The 23,423-nt window shown below is 41.8% G+C and overlaps 1 protein-coding gene across 8 annotated transcripts in view; it reads left to right on the top strand.

Moving 5' to 3' along the window:
- Positions 1–23,423, top strand: part of OGDH (oxoglutarate dehydrogenase) — a 72,179-nt gene that overhangs the window by 26,570 nt on the left and 22,186 nt on the right. For 6 of the 8 annotated variants that reach the window (XM_056571235.1, XM_056571239.1, XM_056571236.1 and 3 more), the window contains exons 3-10: positions 1,419–1,607; positions 5,630–5,732; positions 17,133–17,248; positions 17,393–17,547; positions 20,053–20,199; positions 20,439–20,529; positions 21,588–21,767; positions 21,856–21,984. In XM_056571235.1, the coding sequence (XP_056427210.1) occupies positions 1,419–1,607; positions 5,630–5,732; positions 17,133–17,248; positions 17,393–17,547; positions 20,053–20,199; positions 20,439–20,529; positions 21,588–21,767; positions 21,856–21,984 (1,110 nt within the window). Of the gene's footprint in view, positions 1–1,418; positions 1,608–5,330; positions 5,425–5,629; positions 5,733–11,744; positions 11,878–17,132; positions 17,249–17,392; positions 17,548–20,052; positions 20,200–20,438; positions 20,530–21,587; positions 21,768–21,855; positions 21,985–23,423 lie in introns of those variants that run through there. The other 2 variants (XM_056571241.1, XM_056571242.1) reach the window with 2 other exon arrangements.

The raw sequence follows: 23,423 nt of genomic DNA on the forward strand, positions 1-23,423 counted from the left end.
TGTTTTGCAACATCTGGAGGTGCACAATTTGGAAACCACTTGTCTAAAAGGAGAACTGCTGACATTGGGAAGGACTGTGGTCAAGCTGTCTGTGCAGGTCAGGACTGTGATATGTTGGGCCCGAGCGATGTCCATAAAACCCCATGATAATTCAGTAGATCATTACAAAATAGCATAGACTTCTGTGGACTTTGATTCATAATGAGATTTAGATTGAGACGTCAAGTGATCAATGAGAGTTAAAGGAGGAGAGTTTATAGCCTCCTTCCAAGAAAAGTAAAGGTTGTACTGTTTAGAAAACCCATTTCCATTGGTTACCAGGACCCGAAAATCTCTTTAATAAGCATTTACATAATATATGAATATAGCTCCATGTATGTATGTATGTATGTATGTGTATATGTCTGTGTTCCCCCAAGCTGTGGCTCTCCAGCTGTTGCAAAACTACAGCTTGGGGAACACTGGTGTATGTATTCTTATTGCAGTGCAGGAGTCTGAGAAAGCTGAGTGCTGCTGAGATATGGAATGGTGGCCTTTTGGTTGTTATCTAACTTTACCAGAAACAGTCATGACCTCTTCACCCAGAGGCAACAGATGCTGCTATGGGTCCCCTGGAAAGAGGAGCTCAATCCTAGGTTGGTCTAGTTCCCATTTTATTGGGCAGTGACGGCCTGTCCCAGGATGGTGGTGTTCACCGATACTACAGGGTTATCATGTGGTGGGAAATGTACTCAAGTCGAAAAAAAATCAAATATTCCTGTTGTTCAGGATGAATTGGGAGTGTTTGCTATTGGTTCTCTGGGAAGAAAAGCTAGACTCAAAGACATATGTTTACGAATTATTTTATATCCTTGGCATCAAATGTTCTTTACTTAAAGGGGTTGTCCAGTGGATGAAACAAATAAAAAAGAAGGTATAATAAGGGCAACTTACTAGTATAATGTGGTGCAGATATCATCAGTTCTGCTTTCTTCTTTGTATGCTGTGATGTCACGTCAAAGGCCCTGGAAGCAGTCTATTCAGTCCCTCATCTACCCCCCCCCCCCCTCCTCTCCTCTCTTGTCATCAAGGGACAAGACCAGTGATGTGCAGGGGGGAGCTGGTATTACTGCTCATTACATTTATGAACCGTTCTATAAGGTAGCAGGGAGCCCGTTCTTACAGTAGTTTACATCAGAACAGATTACATACTGCCTTATCTATCATAAATGCAATGAACAGTAATACCAGCTTTCCTTCACATCACTGGTCTAGTCCCATGCTGACAGGAGGGGAGGAGGAAGGAGCAGACTGCTTGTCAGACTGTATTAATGTATAATGTATATTCCAGCACATGTAATGTATAGGAAGTTCATACATTCATATCATCTTTGACAGAGCATTTTAAAATTTGCCATTATTTTTTCATCTGTCTGCAGTCATGGGACATATTCTTCCGGAATGCCAATGCCGGAGCAGCGCCAGGAACAGCTTACCAGAGCCCTCCGCCCCTGGGTCGCAGCCTTTCTGCATTCAGCCATGCACAGTCACTAATACAGGGACAGCCAAATATAGAGAAACTGGTGGAGGATCATCTTGCTGTGCAGTCCCTCATCCGGGCATATCAGGTATGCTATCTCTCTCTTTTCTCACCGTATTTTACTTCACTTTCTTTCTTGAAGTGGCCAACACTGATTTCACAAACTTGTAGTTGTTGAAAAACTACTATTCCCAGATCTGATAGGCACACCTTATTGTCCCTATCTTAAAGGTAACATGTCACATTGCAAATTCAGCTTAATCTGCAGGCAGCGTCTTATAGAGTAGGTGGAGCTGAGCAGATTCATATACAAATATTCAATATATCTAGTAATCATGTAAACCTCTGCTCATTCTGGGCTTAGTAGTAAAATGGGCACTGTCAACTAAAAAAAAAAGCAATTGACATGTCTTAGAGACATGTCAAAAGTTTTGACCGGTCGGGGAATGGACTTTTATGTGCGTGAAGTGCATACTCTCCCAGCTCTGTGCTACATGACAGACTTAGGCCGGGTCCACACGGCAGGATTTCTGCACTGAATTCTGCATGAATTTATAGCCCATACACTTCAATGGGATTCCAATGTCTAATTCACCCAGTGAAATTTCTGCTGCAGGAATTTTATTGAAGGGAATTGGCTATAAATTCATGCAGAATTTAGTGCAGAAAGTGAACCCGGTTTGCCACTGTAAGGGTGCGTTCACACTGAGGAATTCATTCACAAGGAATAATTTCATTCAGGAAATTGTTGCCTTCTGTCATTTTATCCATAAAGTGGAATTCAAACGGAATTTCCATGTGGAAATGAAGAGGAATGAAGGAGGAGGCTATTTAATCTACTTTTCTGAATTCCGTTTGAATTCCGCTCGAAAACTATTTTTTTTTTTTTTTTTACCATTGACTTCTATTGGATTCTTCTTGCGGAAGGAATTCAGCGTCGGAATTCCGCTAGCAGAATTTCCGCAGTGTGAATAGGACAGCAGAAAAAAGATCAATGGGCAGAGGAGATGTGCATTAATTTGGAACGAGGAATTACTTGAGTAAATTCCTCTTGAATTCCTCAGTGTGAACGCACCCTAAGTCTATAGAGCCGTCTTGGTCTCATGCACAGGGAGGGGGGGGGGGAGAGAAGTGCTCTGCCTTGTGCGTCTCTACCCGCATGTTTTACCGATCGGTCAGGGACTGAACACTCACACCCTGACCTAGCAGAACTTAAGTGAGTTGTCTCGCTGTGATTAATAGCTGACACTATATGCAAGTGCGCTCGCACACGTACATATATACATAGATATCTGCCGATCACTGTGCAGGACGGCCCACCTGACTACTTGAGATTTACATGAATAAATCACTAGATATTCTGGAGCTGCTTCTACTACAAAGCTGTATATCAATCTACTCAGCTCCTCCTGCTGTATCACATGATGCCTGCAGACTGGACTGTATTTTCATCATGACAAGTTTCCTTAGTCTGGGTTCACACTGCGTTTTTCAACTACGGTTCCTGCATATGTTTTCTATCAAAAACCGTATGGGGGAAAAAATCGGATGGAACAGTATGGGAAAAAGTAAACCGTATGCGCTTTTAAACAGTATACTGTTTTTAGAAGTGCATACTGTTCCATCCATTTTTATTTAAAAAAAAAAAAACATAAGTTTTTGAAAATTCGGTCCATTTTTAATGGGAGGGGTCTTTGGTGGGGACTTTAGGATGCAAATGCGCATGTGCAAAGAAAAAACTCATACGGTTTTGCCGTATGGAACCGTATACATGTGCATTTCCCATTGGCGTCCATGTTAAAAAAAACATTTGGAGTACTGTTAAAAACCATATTGTAAGCAAACCGTACGCAACCGTATGCATCAGGGTGCATACGATTTGCAATGCTTTGCCTATGTATACGGTTTTCAATACCGTTCCATACGTTTTCACTAATGAAAACGTATGCGGGAACTGTAGTTGAAAATCGTAGTGTGAACCCAGCCTTAAAGGAGGGTTACTCCGCTGCTCAGCGTTTGGAACAAACCGTTCCGAACGCTGGAGCCGACGCCGTGAGCTCATGACGTCATAGCCCTGCCTCCTCATGATGTCACGCCCCCGCTCCCTCAATGCAAGTCTATGGGAGGGGGCGTGGCATCATAAGGGGGCGGGGCTATGGCGTCACGAGCTGCCGGCTCCAGCGTTCGGAACAGTCTGTTCCAAACGCTGAGCAGTGGAGTACCCCTTTAAAGACTTTAATTCTAATACATAGTTATTTAAGAGATGTGGTCACCAGTTTTATGCTACCATTTCTTTGTAGGTGCCATAGATTAAACTGTTATGAATGAGCGCCCAGTGATTGGCGGCGTTCTGTCAGTATGGTCAGAATGCGGCCAATCGCTGGTGGGTTTGTGGGCCAGAGCGATTTCTCGTGAATATCATGGAATACTGTGCACTCGTTCAGTTGTCCACTGTGATTGCAAGAGATCTACAGAACCTACAAAGAAAAGTAAAACTGCATTTTACTCCATATTCCTTTCAACAGACTTATGCTGTCCTCAGATAGGGTAGCACATATCTGGTGACAGATGCTCTTTAATCTGTATATTAGATATGGGAAGCTCTACAGGGGTTATATTCCCTGCTGCTCTCCAGTAGCCCATACATAGACAGAATACAGACTACTACAAAGACGTCATTTCTGATAATGGTCACTGTCGTTTGAGGGTCCTCTAGGAGACGTTATCCGCATAGGACAAGGTGAAATCTCAAATCACATATCAGACATTTATGGAATATCCTATGGATATTTCATACATATCAGATGTTATGTCATTACACTTCTATAAGTGATGCTGCAGACACAGTTCATGTAACTATACTATATAGCAGTGGTCTCTAAACTGCGGACCTCCAGATGTTGCAAAACTACAACTCCCAGCATGCCCGGACAGCCGTTGGCTGTCCGGGCATGCTGGGAGTTGTAGTTTTGCAACATCTGGAGGTCCGCAGTTTAGAGACCACTGCTATATAGGACATGATGCTTGATTTGTGCATTTCCAAACAGTCTATCTGTAGAAACTTATGCCTCTTGGATAGACTCAGTGGACGTGTAAATATCATACACTCTCTTCTATTAATACTTATATTACTGGAATTGATGTCTCCTTTTTCTGTTGACCACAAACAGCTTTCCCAGGCTTCTGAACGTGATCTATGCCTAGGCTTATAGCTTTAACATAGCAGATTTGCCACTCAGGGCATACATTTACTGCTCTTTTCTCTTGGAGGAGGAAATGCTCTTTAAAGGAGTATTCCAGGCAAAAACTTTTTTTTATATATCAACTGGCTCCGGAAAGTTAAACAGATTTGTAAATTACTTCTATTAAAAAATCTTAATCCTTCCAATAGTTATTAGCTTCTGAAGTTTTCTGTCTAACTGCTCAATGATGATGTCACGTCACGGGAGCTGTGCATGATGGGAGAATATCCCCATAGGAACTGCACAGCTCCCGTGACGTGACATCATCATTGAGCAGTTAGACAGAAAACTTCAGAAGCTAATAACTATTGGAAGGATTAAGATTTTTTTATAGAAGTAATTTACAAATCTGTTTAACTTTCCGGAGCCAGTTGATATATATATATATATATATATATATATATATATAAAAAAAATTTTTTGCCTGTAATACCCCTTTAACCACAGGGTGGACCTCTTCCGTCTTTTTGGGTTGCGGAGGCAGTCACTTCTATTTTCCTATTGATTACATAGAGACTGTTGGCGGGGTGGGGGAGGTGTCATTAACCAGTTTGTGTCATTGCTTCTAGGTAAGGGGTCACCACATTGCAAAACTTGACCCCCTCGGAATTAGCACTGTTAATTTTGATGACGCTCCAGTTATTGTCGGTCCCCCGAATGTCGGTGAGGATTATGTAATGAATTTATTGTAACTGTTCTCTTTGCTCTTCCTCCTCTTCTTTGTGTTTTTTATTTTACGTGGTGCCTATTCTTCACCCCCTCACCCCTTCCATTATTCTTCATCTACTTTGTTCTCTTAACTCCTCTTCATCCATGCTCTGTCTTCTTTTACTGTTCTCTTCTATCCCGGCACCTTTCCTCTATGTAGATCCGTGGGCACCATGTTGCCCAGCTTGACCCACTGGGCATTCTGGATGCAGATCTGGATTCCTGTGTGCCAGCTGACATTATCACATCCTCAGACAAACTCGGTGAGGGCCAGTAGCTCTGCTAGAATGGTCACCGCTTATCGCCCCCCTCACCCCTTGATGATTGTTTGTCCTGCTCGCTATTATGTAGGTGCTGAGCTCCAAACTAACAGCTTCTCTATGGTGGGAGAAGATCAGACAGCAGTACATCATCTATTACCATCTCTTATAGTGTTCCCATATCTCGAGAATAGTGTTCTCAAAACTACAACTCCCATTGTGCCTGACAACCTGTGGCTGTTACGGCATGTTGGGAATTTAATTTTTTTTTTTAACAGCTGAGATATACATGTTGGAGAACACTGCTGTAGGATAGGCCATTGCTTTATAATTGTGGGGGATCTGACTTCTGGGACCCCCACAAACCTGTTTTTTCCTGCCACCTGGCTCTCCCCATTCATTAGAATTTCCCTTGAACAGCAGGTAGGGGGAATATCCCTTAAAATCCATTGCCTTAGGCATGGGTGACAGACCGCCTCAAAGAAACATCAAGACTAACACATTTATTTAGCAAGATCAAACAAGGGCCAATGAGCCCTCTGGAGATGACTTAAAGGGGTTATCCAGGAAAAAACTTTTTTTTTTTTAATATATATTTACTGGCTCCAGAAAGTTAAACAGATTTTTAAATGACTTATATTAAAAAATCTTAATCCTTTCAGTACTTATGAGCTTCTGAAGTTAAGGTTGTTCTTTTCTGCCTGGCAACAGTGCTCTCTGCTGACATCTCTGCTTGTCTCGGGAACTGCCCAGTTTAGAAGAGGTTTGCTATGGGGATTTGGTTCTAAACTGGGTGGTTCCCGAGACTCGTGTCATCAGAGAAGGCTTAGACAGAAAAGAACAACCTTAACTTCAGAAGCTCATAAGTACTGAAAGGATTAAGATTTTTTTTAATAGAAGTAATTTACAAATCTATATATATAAAAAAAAAAAAGATTTTTCCTGGATAACCCCTTTAAAGGGTCCTCCTGTCTTATCCTAAAATTAAGAAGCTGTTGGTTGGAGCTCTGAGTGTAGATTGGGTAATAAAGATTCTTAGGCTACAAGGCTTGCACTGCTCTCACGCCAGAAACCACTAACCTAGAATAGTGCAGCTAGTAACCACTAACTAACCACATGTGGCATGTTTTGGGTATGTGCGGGCATTAGGATGGGGCTGTGATGGTGGGGGATATAGAGCATGTGGTGGGCATGATTATGTTTTTGTTTTTTGGACTGATCTGAGAACGCCTTAACGTAAGTATTTTTATGATTTTTATGTTTTCAATAAAAATAAAGTGTCTGGAAATGTACAATTGTACCGATGTTTGTTCCTCCCTTTCTGGACTAAGTGGACATCCTTACTCCATTGGCCTGCTCAATGTTACATTCACAATGTAGCCAGTCTATCCCCTGTATTTTTTTCTAACCCTAAAGAGATGGTTATGTAGAAACTGTTCTGCTAAAAGTTAATGGAGTAAGATATAAAGACCATGGGGGAGATTTATCAAAACCTGTGCAGAGGAAGAGTGGTGCAGTTGCCCATAGCAACCAATCAGATTGCTGCTTTCATTTTCCACAGGCCTCTAAAGAGGCCTGTGGAAAATGAAAGCAGCAATCTGATTGGTTGCTATGGGCAACTGCACCACTCTTCCTCTGCACAGGTTTTGATAAATCTCCCCCCGATATGACTGGGATTTGTTTGTACACTTTTATGTGAGAAGTATATGGAGACCAAATTTTGGAGAATGTGAGCAGTATGTGGAACAGTCGGGTAAATGGGATCTTTATTTAGCTATATAGCAAACTGTAAAGCAGAGTTTCCCAGACAGGCTCCCTCCAGATGTTGCAAAACTACAACTCCCAAGGCTTTCCTGACATGCTGGGAGTTGTAGTTGTCCTGCCTCCCTATATTGCTACATCAGACATAAATGTGAAACTGGTGCACAATGGACAGCTATGGTGCCTAGTCCACCATCCGGCATCCAGCAGGCATCATTTTTAAAATGTGTGCTCGATCCTTTCAGCATATTAAACAGTTGCCCTAAGAACTACATACTGCCCAACGTGCAGCATGGGGTTTCTGACCAGAATCTGGTGGAAAACTTAAAGGGGTACTCCGGTGGAAAACTTTTTTTTTTTTTTTTATTCACTGGTGCCAGAAAGTTAAACAGTTTTTTAAATTATTTCTATAAAAAAAAAAAAATCTTTATCCTTCCAGTACTTATTAGCAGCTGTATCCTACGCAGGAAATTCTTTGCTTTTTGAATTTCTTTTTTTCTTGTCCACAGTGCTCTCTGCTGACACCTCTGTCCATGTCAGGAACTGTCCAGAGTAGCATAGGTTTGCTATGAGGATTTTCTCCAGCTCTGGACAGTTCCGGATACAGGCATCAGGTGTCAGCAGAGAGCACTGTGGACAAGACAAAAAAGAAATTCAAAAAGAAAAGAACTTCCTCTGTAGTGTACAGCTGCTAAAAAGTACAGGAAGGATAAAGACTTTTTAATAGATGTGGTTAACAAATCTGTTTAACTTTCTGGCACCAGTTGATTAAAAAAAAATGTTTTCACTGGAGTACCCCTTTAAGCTCGGAAATTGCGTTGCAGCAGCATCCCATTGTTTACGATAGGATTCTGCTGTACATTGCACATGGCAGATGTCTGCGCTGCAGAAATAAAAATTTCCGACTCATGTTCATTCTCTCTGCGGAATCAAAAATGCATTGCTGTCTATGGAAATGGCGCATTTCCAAGTGGTCCTAGCGACGGCTTGTTCTGCCAGCACTTGCTGTCCATGGAATTTTGCTGTGTAAAAGGGCCCTTATAATAATACTGAGGTACTCAATGAGCTGAGAAGAGAATGGCTTATTATTTGGGCTCCATCAAAAGTGAGTCTCGCCTCCATTGGTTTATTCTGCAAAACCACTGGGTTAGAGCATTATTGATGGGGAAACATGGAACAATAATGGCAAGAAATCTCCTCTACCTCATTTAGGAGCTGTATCCCAAACCTTTAAGCCACATTTATTACCGCTACAGAGTCAGTATGCATCCGCCTACCCTGTTAACTAGATAAGTGGGTATCGGCTGGGCTTAGTGGTGCTCTTGCCATGCTGGGAAACACCCCCTAGGCCAGTGTTTTCCAACCAGGGTGCCTCCAGCTGTCGCAAAACTACAACTCCCAGCATGCCCAGACAGCCTTCGGCTGTCTGGGCATGCTGGGAGTTGTAGTTTTGCAACAGCTGGAGGCACCCTGGTTGGAAAACACTGGCCTAAACACTTGAACCTCATTTGTATAATGACAAAAAAGCTTGTACCCCAGTGTCGGAGTATTGAAATAAAAAAGGTATGGCCAGGATCCTGATGAAAAGTCTTATCTGGACATGCTTATTTACATCCCTGTTTTTCTGCAGACAGATCTGCTTTAACATACAGTATAAGGGTACATTTACACATATAGGGGGAGATTTATCAAAACCTGTCCAGAGGAAAAGTTGCCCATAGCAACCAATCAGATCGCTTCTTTCATTTTTCAGAGGCCTTGTTAAAAATGAAAGAAGCGATCTGTTTGGTTGCTATGGGCAACTCGGCAACGTTTCCTCTGGACAGGTTTTGATAAATCTCCCCCATAGGGTATGTTGAAAATTTGACGCTGTGTAAATCATTGTAACTAAATGAGTGAAAACAGTTCTGCAGCGGATATCGTACGTGTGAATGTTCCTTTAAGTGTGATACATGTGATCAGGGACCGGTGGGGGTTTAGAGTAGGGATCGACCGATTATCGGTATGGCCGATATTATCGGACGATAATCACGATTTTGGGCATTATCGGTATCGGCAATTATCTTGCCGATAAGCCGATAATGCCCCTCCCCCCGCACCGCCCCCACCGCGCCGCGACCGCCACCCCCTCGACCCGCCGCACCGCACCCCCGACCCACCGCACCGCGTCGCACCCCCCACCGTGATGCTAGGCGGTATACCGGTATGGATTTTTTCCTATACCGGTCGGGCCCCTCCCCCACCCTTCGAGTCAATAAAAAAATTAAACATACCCGTAATGGGGGTGGTCCGGGCCATCCATCCATCGTTCCTGTAGTGTCCGGGGGCGTTCCGGGTGGTCCGGTCCGGGCTGTCCTTCTTCTCCCACGGTCTTCTTCTCCACTCCGGGCAGGCTCCGGGCAGCGCAGCGGCGTCTATGCAGCGTACTAGGCCGGAGCCTGCCCGGAGTGGAGAAGATGACCGCCGGAGAAGGACAGCCCGGACCGGACCACCCTCCACCCGGAACGCCCCCGGACACTACAGGAACGATGGATGGATGGCACGGACCACCCTGACAGGTAGGGGGAGAGAAGCGGGTGGCGGCAGCGGCGGCCTATGGCCCCACAAAAGCCACTGCAGTGCATTGATTTAAAGCGCCCGCTTTAAATCAATGATCTGCAGCGGTGTCGCAGGGGGTTAAATAGCCGATAACTTATACCGGAATATCGGTATAAGTTATGGGCTATCGGCCCTAACCTCCACCGATTATCGGTATCGGCCCTAAAAAAACGATATCGGTCGATCCCTAGTTTAGAGGTTCAGTGACCCTGGTTTATCAGCTTTTTGCTACTTCCTTATGTTTTCCTTTGTGACATTGATGTGAAATGCTAAGGAGAATACACAGACAACACCTGGCTGTCCGGGCATGCTGGGAGTTATGGTTTTACAACAGCTGGAGGCACACAAGTTAGGAAACACTGGTCTAAATACTATGGGGGAGATTTATCAAAACCTAAAAAGTTGCTGAGTTGCCCATAGTAACCAATCGGATTGTTTCTTTCATTTTTTTTCCAACGCCTTTTCAAATGAAAATGAAAGAAGCGATCTGATTGGTTGCTATGGACAACTTAGCAACTTTTCCTCTGCACGTGTTTTGATAAATCTTCCCCATTGTCTGTGTTTTTAGTGCTTATGAGGGAGATTTATCAAAACCCGTCCAGAGGAAAAGTTGCTAAGTTGTTCATAGCAACCAATCAGATCACTTCTTTCATTTTTGAAAAGGCCTCTGAAAAATGAAAGAAGCAATTTGATTGGTTGCTATGGGCAACTCAGCAACTTTTCCTCTGGACAGGTTGTAATAAATCTCCATATATATATATAGTGTGTGTGTGGATATATATATAAAAAAAAAAATATATATATATATAATATATCTATATATAAAAAAAAGAAATATATATATTTTTTTTTTTTTTAATATATATATATATATATATATATATATATATATATCTCCACACACACACTATATATATATGTGTGTAGTCGACTGGTGCACTGTACCGGTCGGGCTTAGATAATGCAGTCCTGGTTGACCTTCTCTCCTACTAGAGTCTCTCTCCTCGGTGTTTCACATCTATGTCTTTCATGCGCTGTTGGTTTTGCAGAGCTGCGGCAGTCACTGACACTTCACCACGCCTGGGTTTTACCTGTATCTCTGCATCTGTAGCCAAGATTGTCAGGTCAAACACGGCACCATATTGACTTTTTGGACCTGCATGAGTGTTCTGGATCTCTATGACTGTGTTGTGTCACGGACAAATGGATGATATTGTACCGGAATGGGATGAGACCCATCCTAGCATGGACATATCTGTGCATGTAAATACTGAGCTCAGACCACCGTCCCTAAGGGTACATTCCCACACGGCGTATTTGCTGCGTATTTGCTGCTGCGTATTTTATTTTCTCTGTTGAAGTCAATGGGTAGGAAAATATGCAGCACCAAATACGCACCAAATACGAATGTACCCTTAAAGTAATATTGATGACTTGTACCTCTTACTGTATTATTTCTATACGTGTATGTGTGCAAGTTTTGGAGGCATAGATCTCCGCGGATCTATGTGCGTCTGGTTAATACGCTGCCGTATGCATATTACGGGACGCCGGGAGCTTATTCCGTGCCCGAGTGCTTGTTTTATTTCCTCTCCGGACTCGGTTGCAGCTTGTATGAGCCCCTGTGTGTGCCCGTGGCACTTTATATTTAAAGATTCCTCTCTTTTCCCCATGCTGCGCTCTCCCTCTCTCAATCCCCACCCCCACCCCCTCGTGCTGCACTCTCTTCTCCTAACACACTCAGACCTGTCAGCATTCCTGGATCGGCTTCGAGTTCTCACAGTGGGAGGTACGGAAAATATCCTTTATTTAACAGCCCACCTTCTCCCTCGCTACCTTGTCCTTTTCATACCCTCTCCACACCCTATCCTCCACCCGAGCTCGTATCTGTAACCAAAGCACTTGGGATAAGCGAGGGATACTAAAGACGTGTAAATTGCAATGTGAACAGTGTCACTCCCTTGTATCCACACCTCTGCTATGCCAGCGATATGTACAGAAGCCTGTATTCCATGATCTTACAGCAGTGTTTCCCAACCAGGGTGCCTCCAGCTGTTGCAAAACTACAACTCCCAGCATGCCCGGACAGCCAACGGCTGTCCGGGCATGCTGGGAGTTGTAGTTTTGCAACAGCTGGTTGGGAATCACTATCTAACAGGGTGCAAAGCGCTTCCATTTACAGAATACAGGCTGCTGTATATTATTTGTTATCTGAAGGGAAGTATATGTAAGTAAGCATTCATTTATTTTATTAATTTTTTTGCACCGAACGGACCCTAAATGGGATGGAGTACAACTGACACCACCGGGTCCCAATGACTTGATTAAAGGGGTACTCTGGTGGAAAACTTTTTTATATATATATATTTCTTTTTTTAAATCAGCTGGTGCCAGAAAGTTAAACCGATTTGTAAATTACTTCTATTAAAGAAATCTTAATCCTTCCAGTACTTATTAGCTGCTGAATAGTACAGAGGAAATTATTTTCTTTTTGGAACACAGAGCTCTCTGCTGACATCACGAGCACAGTGCTCTCTACTGACATCTCTGTCCATTTTAGGAACTGTCCAGAGCAGCATATGTTTGCTATGGGGATTTTCTTCTACTCTGGACAGTTTTTAAAATGGACAGAGATGTCAGCAGAGTAGGAGAAAATCCCCATAGCAAACATATGCTTCTCTTGACTGTTCCTAAAATAGACATGAGATGAGATGTCAGCAGAGAGCACTGTGGTCATGATGTCAGCAGAGAGCTCTGTGTTCCAAAAAGAAAAGAATTTCCTCTGTAGTATTCAGCAGCTAATAAGTACTGGAAGGAGTAAGATTTTTTTTATAGAAGTAATTTAAAAATCTGTTTAACTTTCTGGTACCAGTTGATTTAAAAAAATAAATAAATAAATAAAAATTTCCACCGGAGTACCCCTTTAAATGAGTTTCATAGGGTGTCCGGTATTGTATTTTATAAGGAATTAGGGAAAAAAAAAAACAGGACATGGGCTCAACTCTCATCCTTGTGACAGACCTCCTTTTACCGGAGCACAACAGCAGTGTGAACGAGTGTGCAACATCTTATGTGTTCATGTGCTGCGACCTGTGAAGAGATCTTCTACAAGACGCTGTATGAAAGGCGGTGTTCACACTATGGTTTGTAATCTGTACAAATGGATACAGAACACTTCGGTCAAAGAATTGAATAAAAAAATTAAATAAATCAACATGCTAAGTAAGTTGTATTCTGTGCTGGGTGGCAGGCACTGGGCTGATACGTGTGTATGAGATTGTGACTCGGTCCTGGAGGACTGTGATGTGGACCACAAGTGCATTAAAGGGGTACTCCCGTGGAAAACTTTTTTTTATTTTTTTTTAAATCAACTGGTGCCAGAAAGTTAAACAGATTTGTAAATCACTTCTATCTTAATCCTTCCAGTACTTTTTAGGGGCTGTATACTAAAGAGAAATCCAAAAAAGAAATGCATTTCCTCTGATGTCATAACCACAGTGCTCTCTGCTGTTCATTTTAGGAACTGTCCAGAGCAGGAGAAAATTACCATAGCAAACATATGCTGCTCTTGACAGTTCCTAAAATGGACAGCAGAGAGCACTGTGGTCATGACATCAAAGGAAATGCATTTCTTTTTTGGATTTCTCTTTAGTATACAGCCCCTAAAAAGTACTGGAAGGATTAAGATTTTTTTAATAGAAGTGATTTACAAATCGGTTTAACTTTCTGGCACCAGTTGATTTAAAAAAAAATAAAAAATAAGTTTTCCACAGGAGTACCCCTTTAAATTGTGTTGGGCGGATAGATTGAGTCCATGACAAATTCTTTTACATTGCAATATAAAGTGATGTTTAAGAGATGAGAGATTCTGGCCAGAGAGCCGCCGTCTTATTGAAATCTATAGGAAGGAGATTATGGCTCACGGAGCGCGCGTTACATCTATAACCGGTTAGCTACATATCGGTTGGCAAAATGTCAGGTATCTTAAAAATGAATCCTATAGTTTATATACACTGTGTTATGCCTAATGCAGGGTCTGAGGCAATGTGTCCCAACCAGGGTGCCTCCAGCTGTTGCAAAACTACAACTCCCAGTATGCCCGGACAGCCAAAGGCTGTCCGGGCATGCTGGGAGTTGTAGTTTTGCAACAGCTGGAGGCACTTTGGTTGGGAAACAGTGATCTGGGGGTTTGGGGCTTGGCATAAAATGTGTATTTAGTTTTGCTTTTTTAGGTATGGCAACTCGAAAAGTTATCCCCTATCCATAGTATACAGGTTAACGAACTGATCACAAGGGAAAAGCGGCCTGCAAATGAATAGTGTAGTACCTACGCATGGCCAGCTCTTTATTATTCATTCTCCATCCGTTCTTGTGATTGGTCATCTTTTTATCCTATACTCTGAAGATAGGGGGTAACTTTTCAAGTCGGGAATAGCCCTTTAATGAATAGATTCCAGAGTGCCAATGTGAAGGGAGATCTGTATAGCACATATCAGTTTAGGTGTTTTATTTATTTATTATTATTATTATTATTTTTTTTTACCGTACTTAAAGCAAATCGGTCCGGTGACTTGCGCCATCTTATATCAAAGCGGATAATTATAGGGGGTATGAAGCTGAACTGTCATATATGGAATATATAAGGAATAAACACTTTCATCTTTCTGCGGATGCGGCAGAGATTCCACCGTGTAAACAGTGCACCAGAATCCCATAGAGATTAATGGGACTCTGCTGTAAAGGAATGTCCGTGCGGGATTCCACACGGACATTCCGCCGTGTGACAATACCCTAAAGAGCAGAGTAAACACTGACAGGACTCCTAGAAGAAACAGTAAAAGTCCTATCCCTGCCCACACAAAGCTGTCAATCACTGTTTGTGGGTGGGGTTAGAAGGACTCTTACTGTTTCATCTAGGAGTCCTGTCAGTGTTTACTCTGCTCTTTAGGGTATTGTCACACGGCGGAATGTCCGTGTGGAATCCCGCACGGACATTCCTTTACAGCAGAGTCCCATTAATCTCTATGGGATTCTGGTGCACTGTTAGACTGTGGAATTTCTGCCGCATCCGCAGAAAGAATAGACATGTCTATGCTTTCTGCAGATTTCGTTTGGAAATGCATTGCCGTATTTAAGACTCATTTCTGAGTTGCATCGTGCAGATGTGCGGAATGTCTGCCTGTGTTTTCTGGGCAGACATGCTGCACATTTTACGCTGTGTGAACATGGCCTTACTCAGGAATCCTGCTCCATCTCATGCCAACATATATACGGTATATAAGAGAGCTCAGCTATGCCCACTATGATGTTCTCAGAAAAGGCGGCAATAAATCACCTGACAGGTTTACTTTAAAGGGGTACTCCGGTGGAAATTTTTTTATTTTTTTAAATCAATGGGTGCCAGAAACAGATTTGTAAATGACTTCTATTAAAAAAAAATCTTTACCCTTCCAGTACTTTTTAGTGGCTGTATGCTACAGAGGAAATTCTTTTCTTTTTGAATTTCTGTTTAGTCGACAGTGCTCTCTGCTGACACCTCTGTCTGTGTCAGGAACTGTCCAGAGCATCATAGGTTTGCTATGGGGATTTTCTCCTGCTCTGGACACTGTGGTCAGACTGAAAATAAATCCAAAAAGAAAAGAATTTCCTCTGTATTATACAGCTGCTAATAAGTACTGAAAGGATTAAAAAATAAAATTAACAGAAGTCCTTTACAAATCTGTTTATCTTTCTGGCACCAGTTGATTTAAAAAAAAAAAAAAAAAAATGTTTTCCATCGGAGTACCCCTTTTAAGAATCAATTAATATAAAACTGTCTAATATCTATTTGTTGCCCATAGCAACCAATCTCAGCTCAGCTCATTTCTTTCTCATATTGCTCTGGTAAAATGAAAGCTGAGCTGTGATTGGTTGCTCTGCTGTTATACTACAGATTGATAATTTTCCCCCAATAATATTTTTGAACCCATTTAGGTTGTGATTATTTCCATTTACTGTTTGCTCCTAAGCATGCAGTAACATTAGGTGGTCACTAGATGGCGCTAAGACAGCACTGTGCAGTAAGCTACTCCTGTTAATGGAGCTACTGGCAAAATAGGTGACATACAAGGTTAGAAAAACATGGCTACTTTTATTTATTTTTTTCCCCCTAAAAGAGCACCACACCTGTCTATATAGGCGGTATTGTGTATTTCGGCTCAGCCCCATGGCGCTTAGCTGTCTTATCGCTTGTTGACAGGTCTGAAAAAGAAGCACTCATGTTTTCTTATCCTGGACACCTCTATTTGTATCCCTGTCATTTTGAAAAAAAACTTTAGAAGTCAGGGTCTGTGTGTCCAGACCCTCACCTATCAAAGCTTTTTGACATAGGCAGTGTTTCCCAACCAGTGTGCCTGCAGCTGTTGCAAAACTACAACTCCCAGCATGCCCGGACAGCCAACGGCTGTCCGGGCATGCTGGGAGTTGTAGTTTTGCAACAGCTGCAGGCACACTGGTTGGGAAACACTGCTCTAAAAGGTATGCAGGGTTCTTCATGCTGCTTTGCATCACTTGGTTATACAATGCATTGGGTCAGAAGTATAAAGCTGTTGCATTAGGTGCCATTGCCGGATTTTCTCGCATTCACTCAGGTTTAGTATGAGTGTGTATGAAGCCTGTAATCGTACGGATTCTGTGATCAAGGGAAAGAGTTTGTACATAAAACACGTGTACTCTCAGGACAGTTGTAGATTAACGTCTCTTCTTCTACCCCCCCACCTACCATTTTGCTTGCCCCCCCCCTCATCTGCTTCCTCTCCTGTTCACTATGTGCTGTCATCTCTGTCCATCTGTAATGACACCCTATTCATATCTACATCAACTGGGTGTGCTGCGCCCTCCTGTGTCTGTCCGTGCCATCTACCTGCCCTATCCACTGAACTTCTGGCACCAATGTTGACGCCATCGCACCCTTTCTGTATTGCTCATTGCATGGCTGGCTACATTGCGTTTCTCCTCCTGTAACGCTGCCTTCGTCTGTCTGTCTCTGATCGCCGCCCTCCGCAGGGTTTTACGGACTAGAGGAATCCGACCTGGACAAAGTCTTCCATTTGCCAACCACTACGTTTATTGGAGGGAACGAGACGGCGCTGCCCCTTCGAGAGATCATTAAAAGACTTGAGGTGAGGGAGTGACAACCTGGCGAACATATTACCGATGCCGCTGTAAAAAAAAAAAAAAAAAAAAAAAAACACAACGCGTTGTACTCGCGCGTCCGGTCCTTTGTTCTTTTCTGCTTTGCTCCATCGAGTTGTTTCTTTGTGCAGAGCTCTTACTGCCAGCATATCGGAGTCGAGTTCATGTTCATCAATGACCTGGAGCAATGTCAGTGGATCCGGGAGAAGTTTGAGACCCCGGGAATTATGCAGTTCACTAGTGAGGAGAAGCGGACTCTGCTCGCAAGACTGGTTAGATCTACCAGGTATTGTCATTGAGCCATTATGTAAGTCTTTGTTTAATAATAGAAAGTCATGAACTGGACTTCAGAAATTTTAGACTTTTCACTAGAGATGAGCGAACTTACAGTAAATTCGATACGTCACGAACTTCTCGGCTCGGCAGTTGATGACTTATCCTGCATAAATTAGTTCAGCTTTCAGGTGCTCCCGTGGGCTGGAAAAGGTGGATACAGTCCTAGGAGACTCTTTCCTAGGAATGTATCCACCTTTTTCAGCCCACGGGAGCACCTGAAAGCTGAACTAATTTATGCAAGATAAGGCATCAACTGCCGAGCCGAGAAGTTCGTGCAGAATCGAAGTACTGTAACTTCACTCATCTCTAAATTAGTCACTCAATCTATAATGACACGGGGCGAGACCCAATGACATCCCCCTCATCTGCACCAATCCCTGTCCCTGTGTGCAGCCAGGCAGCTTCCCCATCCATACATGACTTCTAATAGACTTTGGAGAAGCATGTGACTTGTACGTCTCTTTGCCTCCTTCATAGCAGTACACTGAGCTAAAGCAGGATGCGCAGGTGCAGTGGAGGAGGCAGTGTGACTTTCATTGTTACATGTTTATCTATATGGCTGCATACAGGGACAGGGAATGTGGGGGGCAAGCTACATAGCGAACAGAAGCATCATTTAAGTAATAAATGCCTTGCTGTCATCATTAGTGTTCAACGTGGCCATTCTCTTTAAATGGGCACTGTCATTAAAAAAAATGTTTTATATTGCATTCCTTTATTGTAAATATTAATGTTTCTAATAGATTTGTTTTAAAACCTTTTTTACTTTTCAGACTTTATTTTTTATTTTTTACGTTTTAAATCTGGCCACTAGAGGTCTCCCTCCTAGTGCCAGCTGCATTCTGTGTCTTCAGCAGACCTAAGTTTGGTCTCATGCGGCCGGGCATTAGGACCAAAGTCAGGAAGTGCGGACAGGGCCTCAGCTATACACTGTGTTTGCTCTCTGCCCTGTCAACCATGCAGGGCAGGGCGGACGCTGCATGCAACCAATTGCTGCAGGTCTGCTCTCATCCACTCCGCGATACAGGTGCAGAGAGAAGGGGAGAGAGAACAGCCTGTGGCGATTGGCTCTTCTATGCTGCGCTCCTAGCACGAGCACAGCATAGAAGAGTGAGGGCAGATGTTCTCCTCGGCACGGCTTCAGATGATGTTGCGCGTGCTAGGGAACACCCCCTCCCGATCGCCGGAGCGCACTTACAGCATGCTGACACTGTGGAGAAAATATAAATAATAGGTTAAAAAAAAAAAATTATCAAGGTGGGGGAAATGCATAGGGACAGGGGGTAGGGATTCGGGAAGGGGCCACTTAAAGGGGTATTCCGGTAGAAACCTTTTTTTTCAACTGGTGCCAGGAAATTCTTTTCTTTTTGGATTTCTTTTCTGTCTGAACACAGTCCTCTCTGCTGACACCTCTGTCCATGTCAGGAACTGTCCAGAGCAGGAGATAATCCCCATAGCAAACCTCTACTGCTCTAGACAGTTCCTAAAATGGACAGAGGTGTCAGCAGAGAGCACTGTGGTCATAAAAAAAAAAAAATATTTCCTCTGTAGTATACAGTTGCTAATAAGTACTGAAAGGATTAAGAGTTTTTAATAGAAGTAATTTACAAATCTGTTTTAACTTTCTGGCACCAGTTGATTAAAAAAAAAAGTTTTCCACTGGAGTACCCCTTTAATGACAGGTACTATTTAAGTCACCTTATCCTAAAATGTAAAATCTATTTGCAGCATGAATGATAAGAGTTAAAGGGGTATTCCAGGAAAAAAAAAAAACTTTATATCAACTGGCTCCAGAAAGTTAAACAGATTAGTAAATTACTTCTATTAAAAAATCTTAATCCTTTCAATAATTATCAGCTGCTGAAGTTGAGTTGTTGTTTTCTGTCTGGCAACAGTGCTCTCTGCTGACATCCCTCCTTGTCTCGGAAACTGTACAGAGTAGAAGACGTTTGCTATGGGGATTTGCTTCTAAACTGGGCGTTTCCCGAGACAGGTGTCATCAGAGAGCACGTAGATGGAAAAGAACAACTCAACTTCAGCAGCTCATAACTACTGAAAGGATTAAGATTTTTTAATAGAAGTAATTTACAAATCTTTTTAACTTCCTGGAGCCAGTAGATATATATATATATATATATATATATATAATATATATATATATATATATATATATATATATATATATATATATATAATATATAAGTGTTTTCCTGGATAACTCCTTTTAAACAAACCCTTTTAGGTGGAATTGACGTCCAGTGTTAGGACCTCCTCTCCATAAATCAGAATGAGGACTGTTCTGTAGCTGATCACTGGATCAGTTTCTTTTTAGGAGACCTTCCTTTTAACATTATTATTGCATTAACTTTGAAAGACTTGTCTGTTCTTTTTCCCATGATTGTATTTGTTCATGTAAAAACGAGTTATTTCAATTTTAATGTCATCTCATGTACAGGTTTGAAGAGTTCCTCCATCGTAAGTGGTCATCAGAAAAGAGATTTGGTCTGGAGGGATGTGAAGTGTTAATTCCAGCTCTGAAAACCATCATCGATAAATCCAGTGAGAACGGCGTGGACTATGTCATCATGGGGATGCCACACAGGTAGCCTTCATTGTATCTGCAGAGTTATGGCCTTCTGGTCGTCACCTGATCCCCAGACAGTTTTTTATTTTTTTTACACGTGTTTTTTTTTTTATTTTTTTGTTTTTTTTAACCAGTGACTTATATTTATAGCATTATAGACATTGGAAAACTGCTGGTCCTGTCTGTTTTTCTGCATCTTGTCAAATAAAGAATATTTGACTATTGTTTTCATGTTGCCTCCCTGGTTTGTTCTGCAGAGGGCGTCTCAATGTCCTGGCCAACGTGATCAGGAAGGAGTTGGAGCAGATATTCTGTCAGTTTGACTCGAAACTGGAAGCAGCGGATGAGGTGAGATTTGTTGGTTTCATTCACTTACAGCAGTGTTTCCCAACCAGGGTGCCTCCAGTTGTTGCAAAACTACAACTCCCAGCATGCTCGGACAGCCAACGGCTGTCCGAGCATGCTGGGAATTGTAGTTTTGCAACAACTGGAGGCACCCTGGTTGGGAAACACTGACTTAGGTTGGGTTCACACCACGTTTTTGCAATACAGTTCCTGTATCAGGTTTTTGATAAAAAAAAAATAAAAACGATTCCTCAAAACCTGACTCAAAACGTGTGTACAAATTTCTATCTGTATACGGTTTGAAAAATAATGTCCGGTTGCATCCGTTTTTTAAGAAAAAAAAGTATACATTTTTAACTTTTCACTCCATTATGAATAAAGTTTCACTTGTTTGATTGAAATTCCAAGAAAAAAAACTGTGCAAAGTCAAAAACCGAATGGTGAAAACCGGATGGAACCGTATGCACCTACAGTTCTGTACGGTTCCCATTGACTCCCATGTTAAAAAAAAAACAACATACGGCTTAAAACAGTTTTTCACCCGGACCAAAAACTGTGATAGGCCACGGTTTTCTGTCCGGGAAAAAAAACGAGACAACCGTATACATTATGGTCCATACGGTATTTAACGGGAAGTCTATGGGAAAGGTTTTCTGTACGGTTGCATACGTTTTTTTTTTTTTTTTTTATGAAACTGTATGCCAAAAACCGTATAGTAAAATCATGGCGTGAACCCACCCTTACAGTGATACACGGTAGAACCATGTTCAGATATGATGGATTTCCAGTGAAGACACAAGTAGCTTTTGGGTTTGAAAACCACATCCACATGTAGAGGTAAAAATGTACATGAACATCAGCTAAGCTGCTTATTAGGATGATAGGGGAAAGCTCAGTCCCTACAAATACCTACACATGGACTTTGCAGCATACCCGCCACAGATTCAGAATAATATATGCTGTGCAATTTTGGATTTTTTTTCTTTTTTTTTTTTTTTCTTGTCTGAACGAACCTAAAGATATTTGAGGAGAAAGAATGATTTACTCTTTTTTTTCTTCAGGGTTCTGGAGACGTGAAGTACCACTTGGGAATGTATCACAGGCGGATAAACAGGGTAACAGACAGGAACATCACCATGTCATTGGTCGCCAACCCTTCCCATCTTGAGGCCGCCGACTCTGTTGTCCAGGGTAAAACCAAAGCAGAACAGTTCTACGGTGGGGATAATGAAGGCAAGAAGGTAAGGAGCGGCTGATGGTCATGCAGAGCAGAGGGGAAAGTCACTGTCACGCATGCTTCTAACTACCTTTTTCTATTTACTTATGTAGGTGATGTCTGTCCTCATACACGGAGATGCTGCATTTGCCGGACAAGGGATAGTTTATGAGACTTTCCATTTGAGTGATCTCCCATCTCACACTACACATGGCACTGTCCATGTAGTGGTCAACAACCAGGTAGGTGGCTGCTACAACACTTAACTTTTTCAAGATCTGCGTTTGATGTCAGTGAATATAAAGCTTCAAATATATATATATATATATATATATATATATATATATATATATATATATATATATATATGTATATATATATATATATATAAACAGATTTGTAAATTATTTCTATTAGAAAATCTTAATCCTTTCAGTACTTATGAGCTGCTGAAGTTGAGTTGTTGTTTTCTGTCTGACAACAGTGCTCACTGCTGACATCTTTCTCTTGGGAACTGAACAGAGCAGAATAAGTTTACTATGGGGATTTGCTTCTACTCTGGACAGTTCCCGATACAGGTGTCATCAGAGAGCTCATAAGTACTGAAAGGATTTTTTTTTTTTTTTTTTTTTTTTTTTTTTTAATAGAAGTAATTTACAAATCTGTTTTATGTGTAACAACTTATTTTATTTATTAGTAATTTACAAATAAGAGATTATATATATATATATATATATGTGTATATATATATATATATATATATATATATATATACATACACACACATACACACACACCATCTGCTATATAAAGTGCCACCATCTGCTATATAATTCAGGTCGTTTAGCATGGAGGCGCAGTGTCGGTACAGCTGCACGTGTCACTTAAAGGAGTACAGTGATCCCTCAACTTACAATGGCCTCAACATACAATAGTTTCAACATACAATGGTCTTTTCTGGACCATCGTAACTTGAAACAAGACTCAACATACAATGCTATGGAATCTGCGAAACATGTCAATGGCTGGAAGAATCGACAAATCAGAATGTTGCAAAACTACAACTCCCAGCATGCCCGGACAGCCGAAGGCTGTCCGGCATGCTGGGAGTTGTAGTTTTGCAACAGCTGGAGGCACCCTGGCTGGGAAACACTGACAGACAGTGATTACAGCTCCCAGCAGATCTTTCTTACTTTTATATGTAAGGATTTGCTTTATCTATATTAGTTATCTACTTTTTCTTTAATTCTCACTTTTTCTTATTTTTGGATGACATTTTGGTGGCTTCAGAGCCAATTACCAGGTTTCCATAGAGTTCTGATCTCAACATACAATGGTTTCAACATACAATGATCGTCCTGGAACCAATTAATATTGTAACTTGAGGGACCACTGTACTCCGGTGGAAATGTATTTATTTATTTTAAATCAAATGGTGTCAAAAAGTTAAACAGATTAGTAAATTACTTCTATTAAAAAATCTTAATCCTTTCAATACTTATGAGCTGCTGAAATTGAGTTGTTCTTTTCTGTCTAAGTGCTCTCTGATGACACCTGTCTCGGGAACTGTCCAGAGTAGAAGAAAATCCCCATAGCAAACCTCTTCCACTCTGTGCAGTTCCTGAGACAAGCAGAGATGTCAGCAGAGAGCACTGTTGTTAGACAGAAGAACAACTCAACT

The sequence above is a fragment of the Hyla sarda genome, chromosome 4 (assembly GCF_029499605.1).
Source record: "Hyla sarda isolate aHylSar1 chromosome 4, aHylSar1.hap1, whole genome shotgun sequence".
Taxonomy (NCBI): Eukaryota; Metazoa; Chordata; class Amphibia; order Anura; family Hylidae; genus Hyla; species Hyla sarda.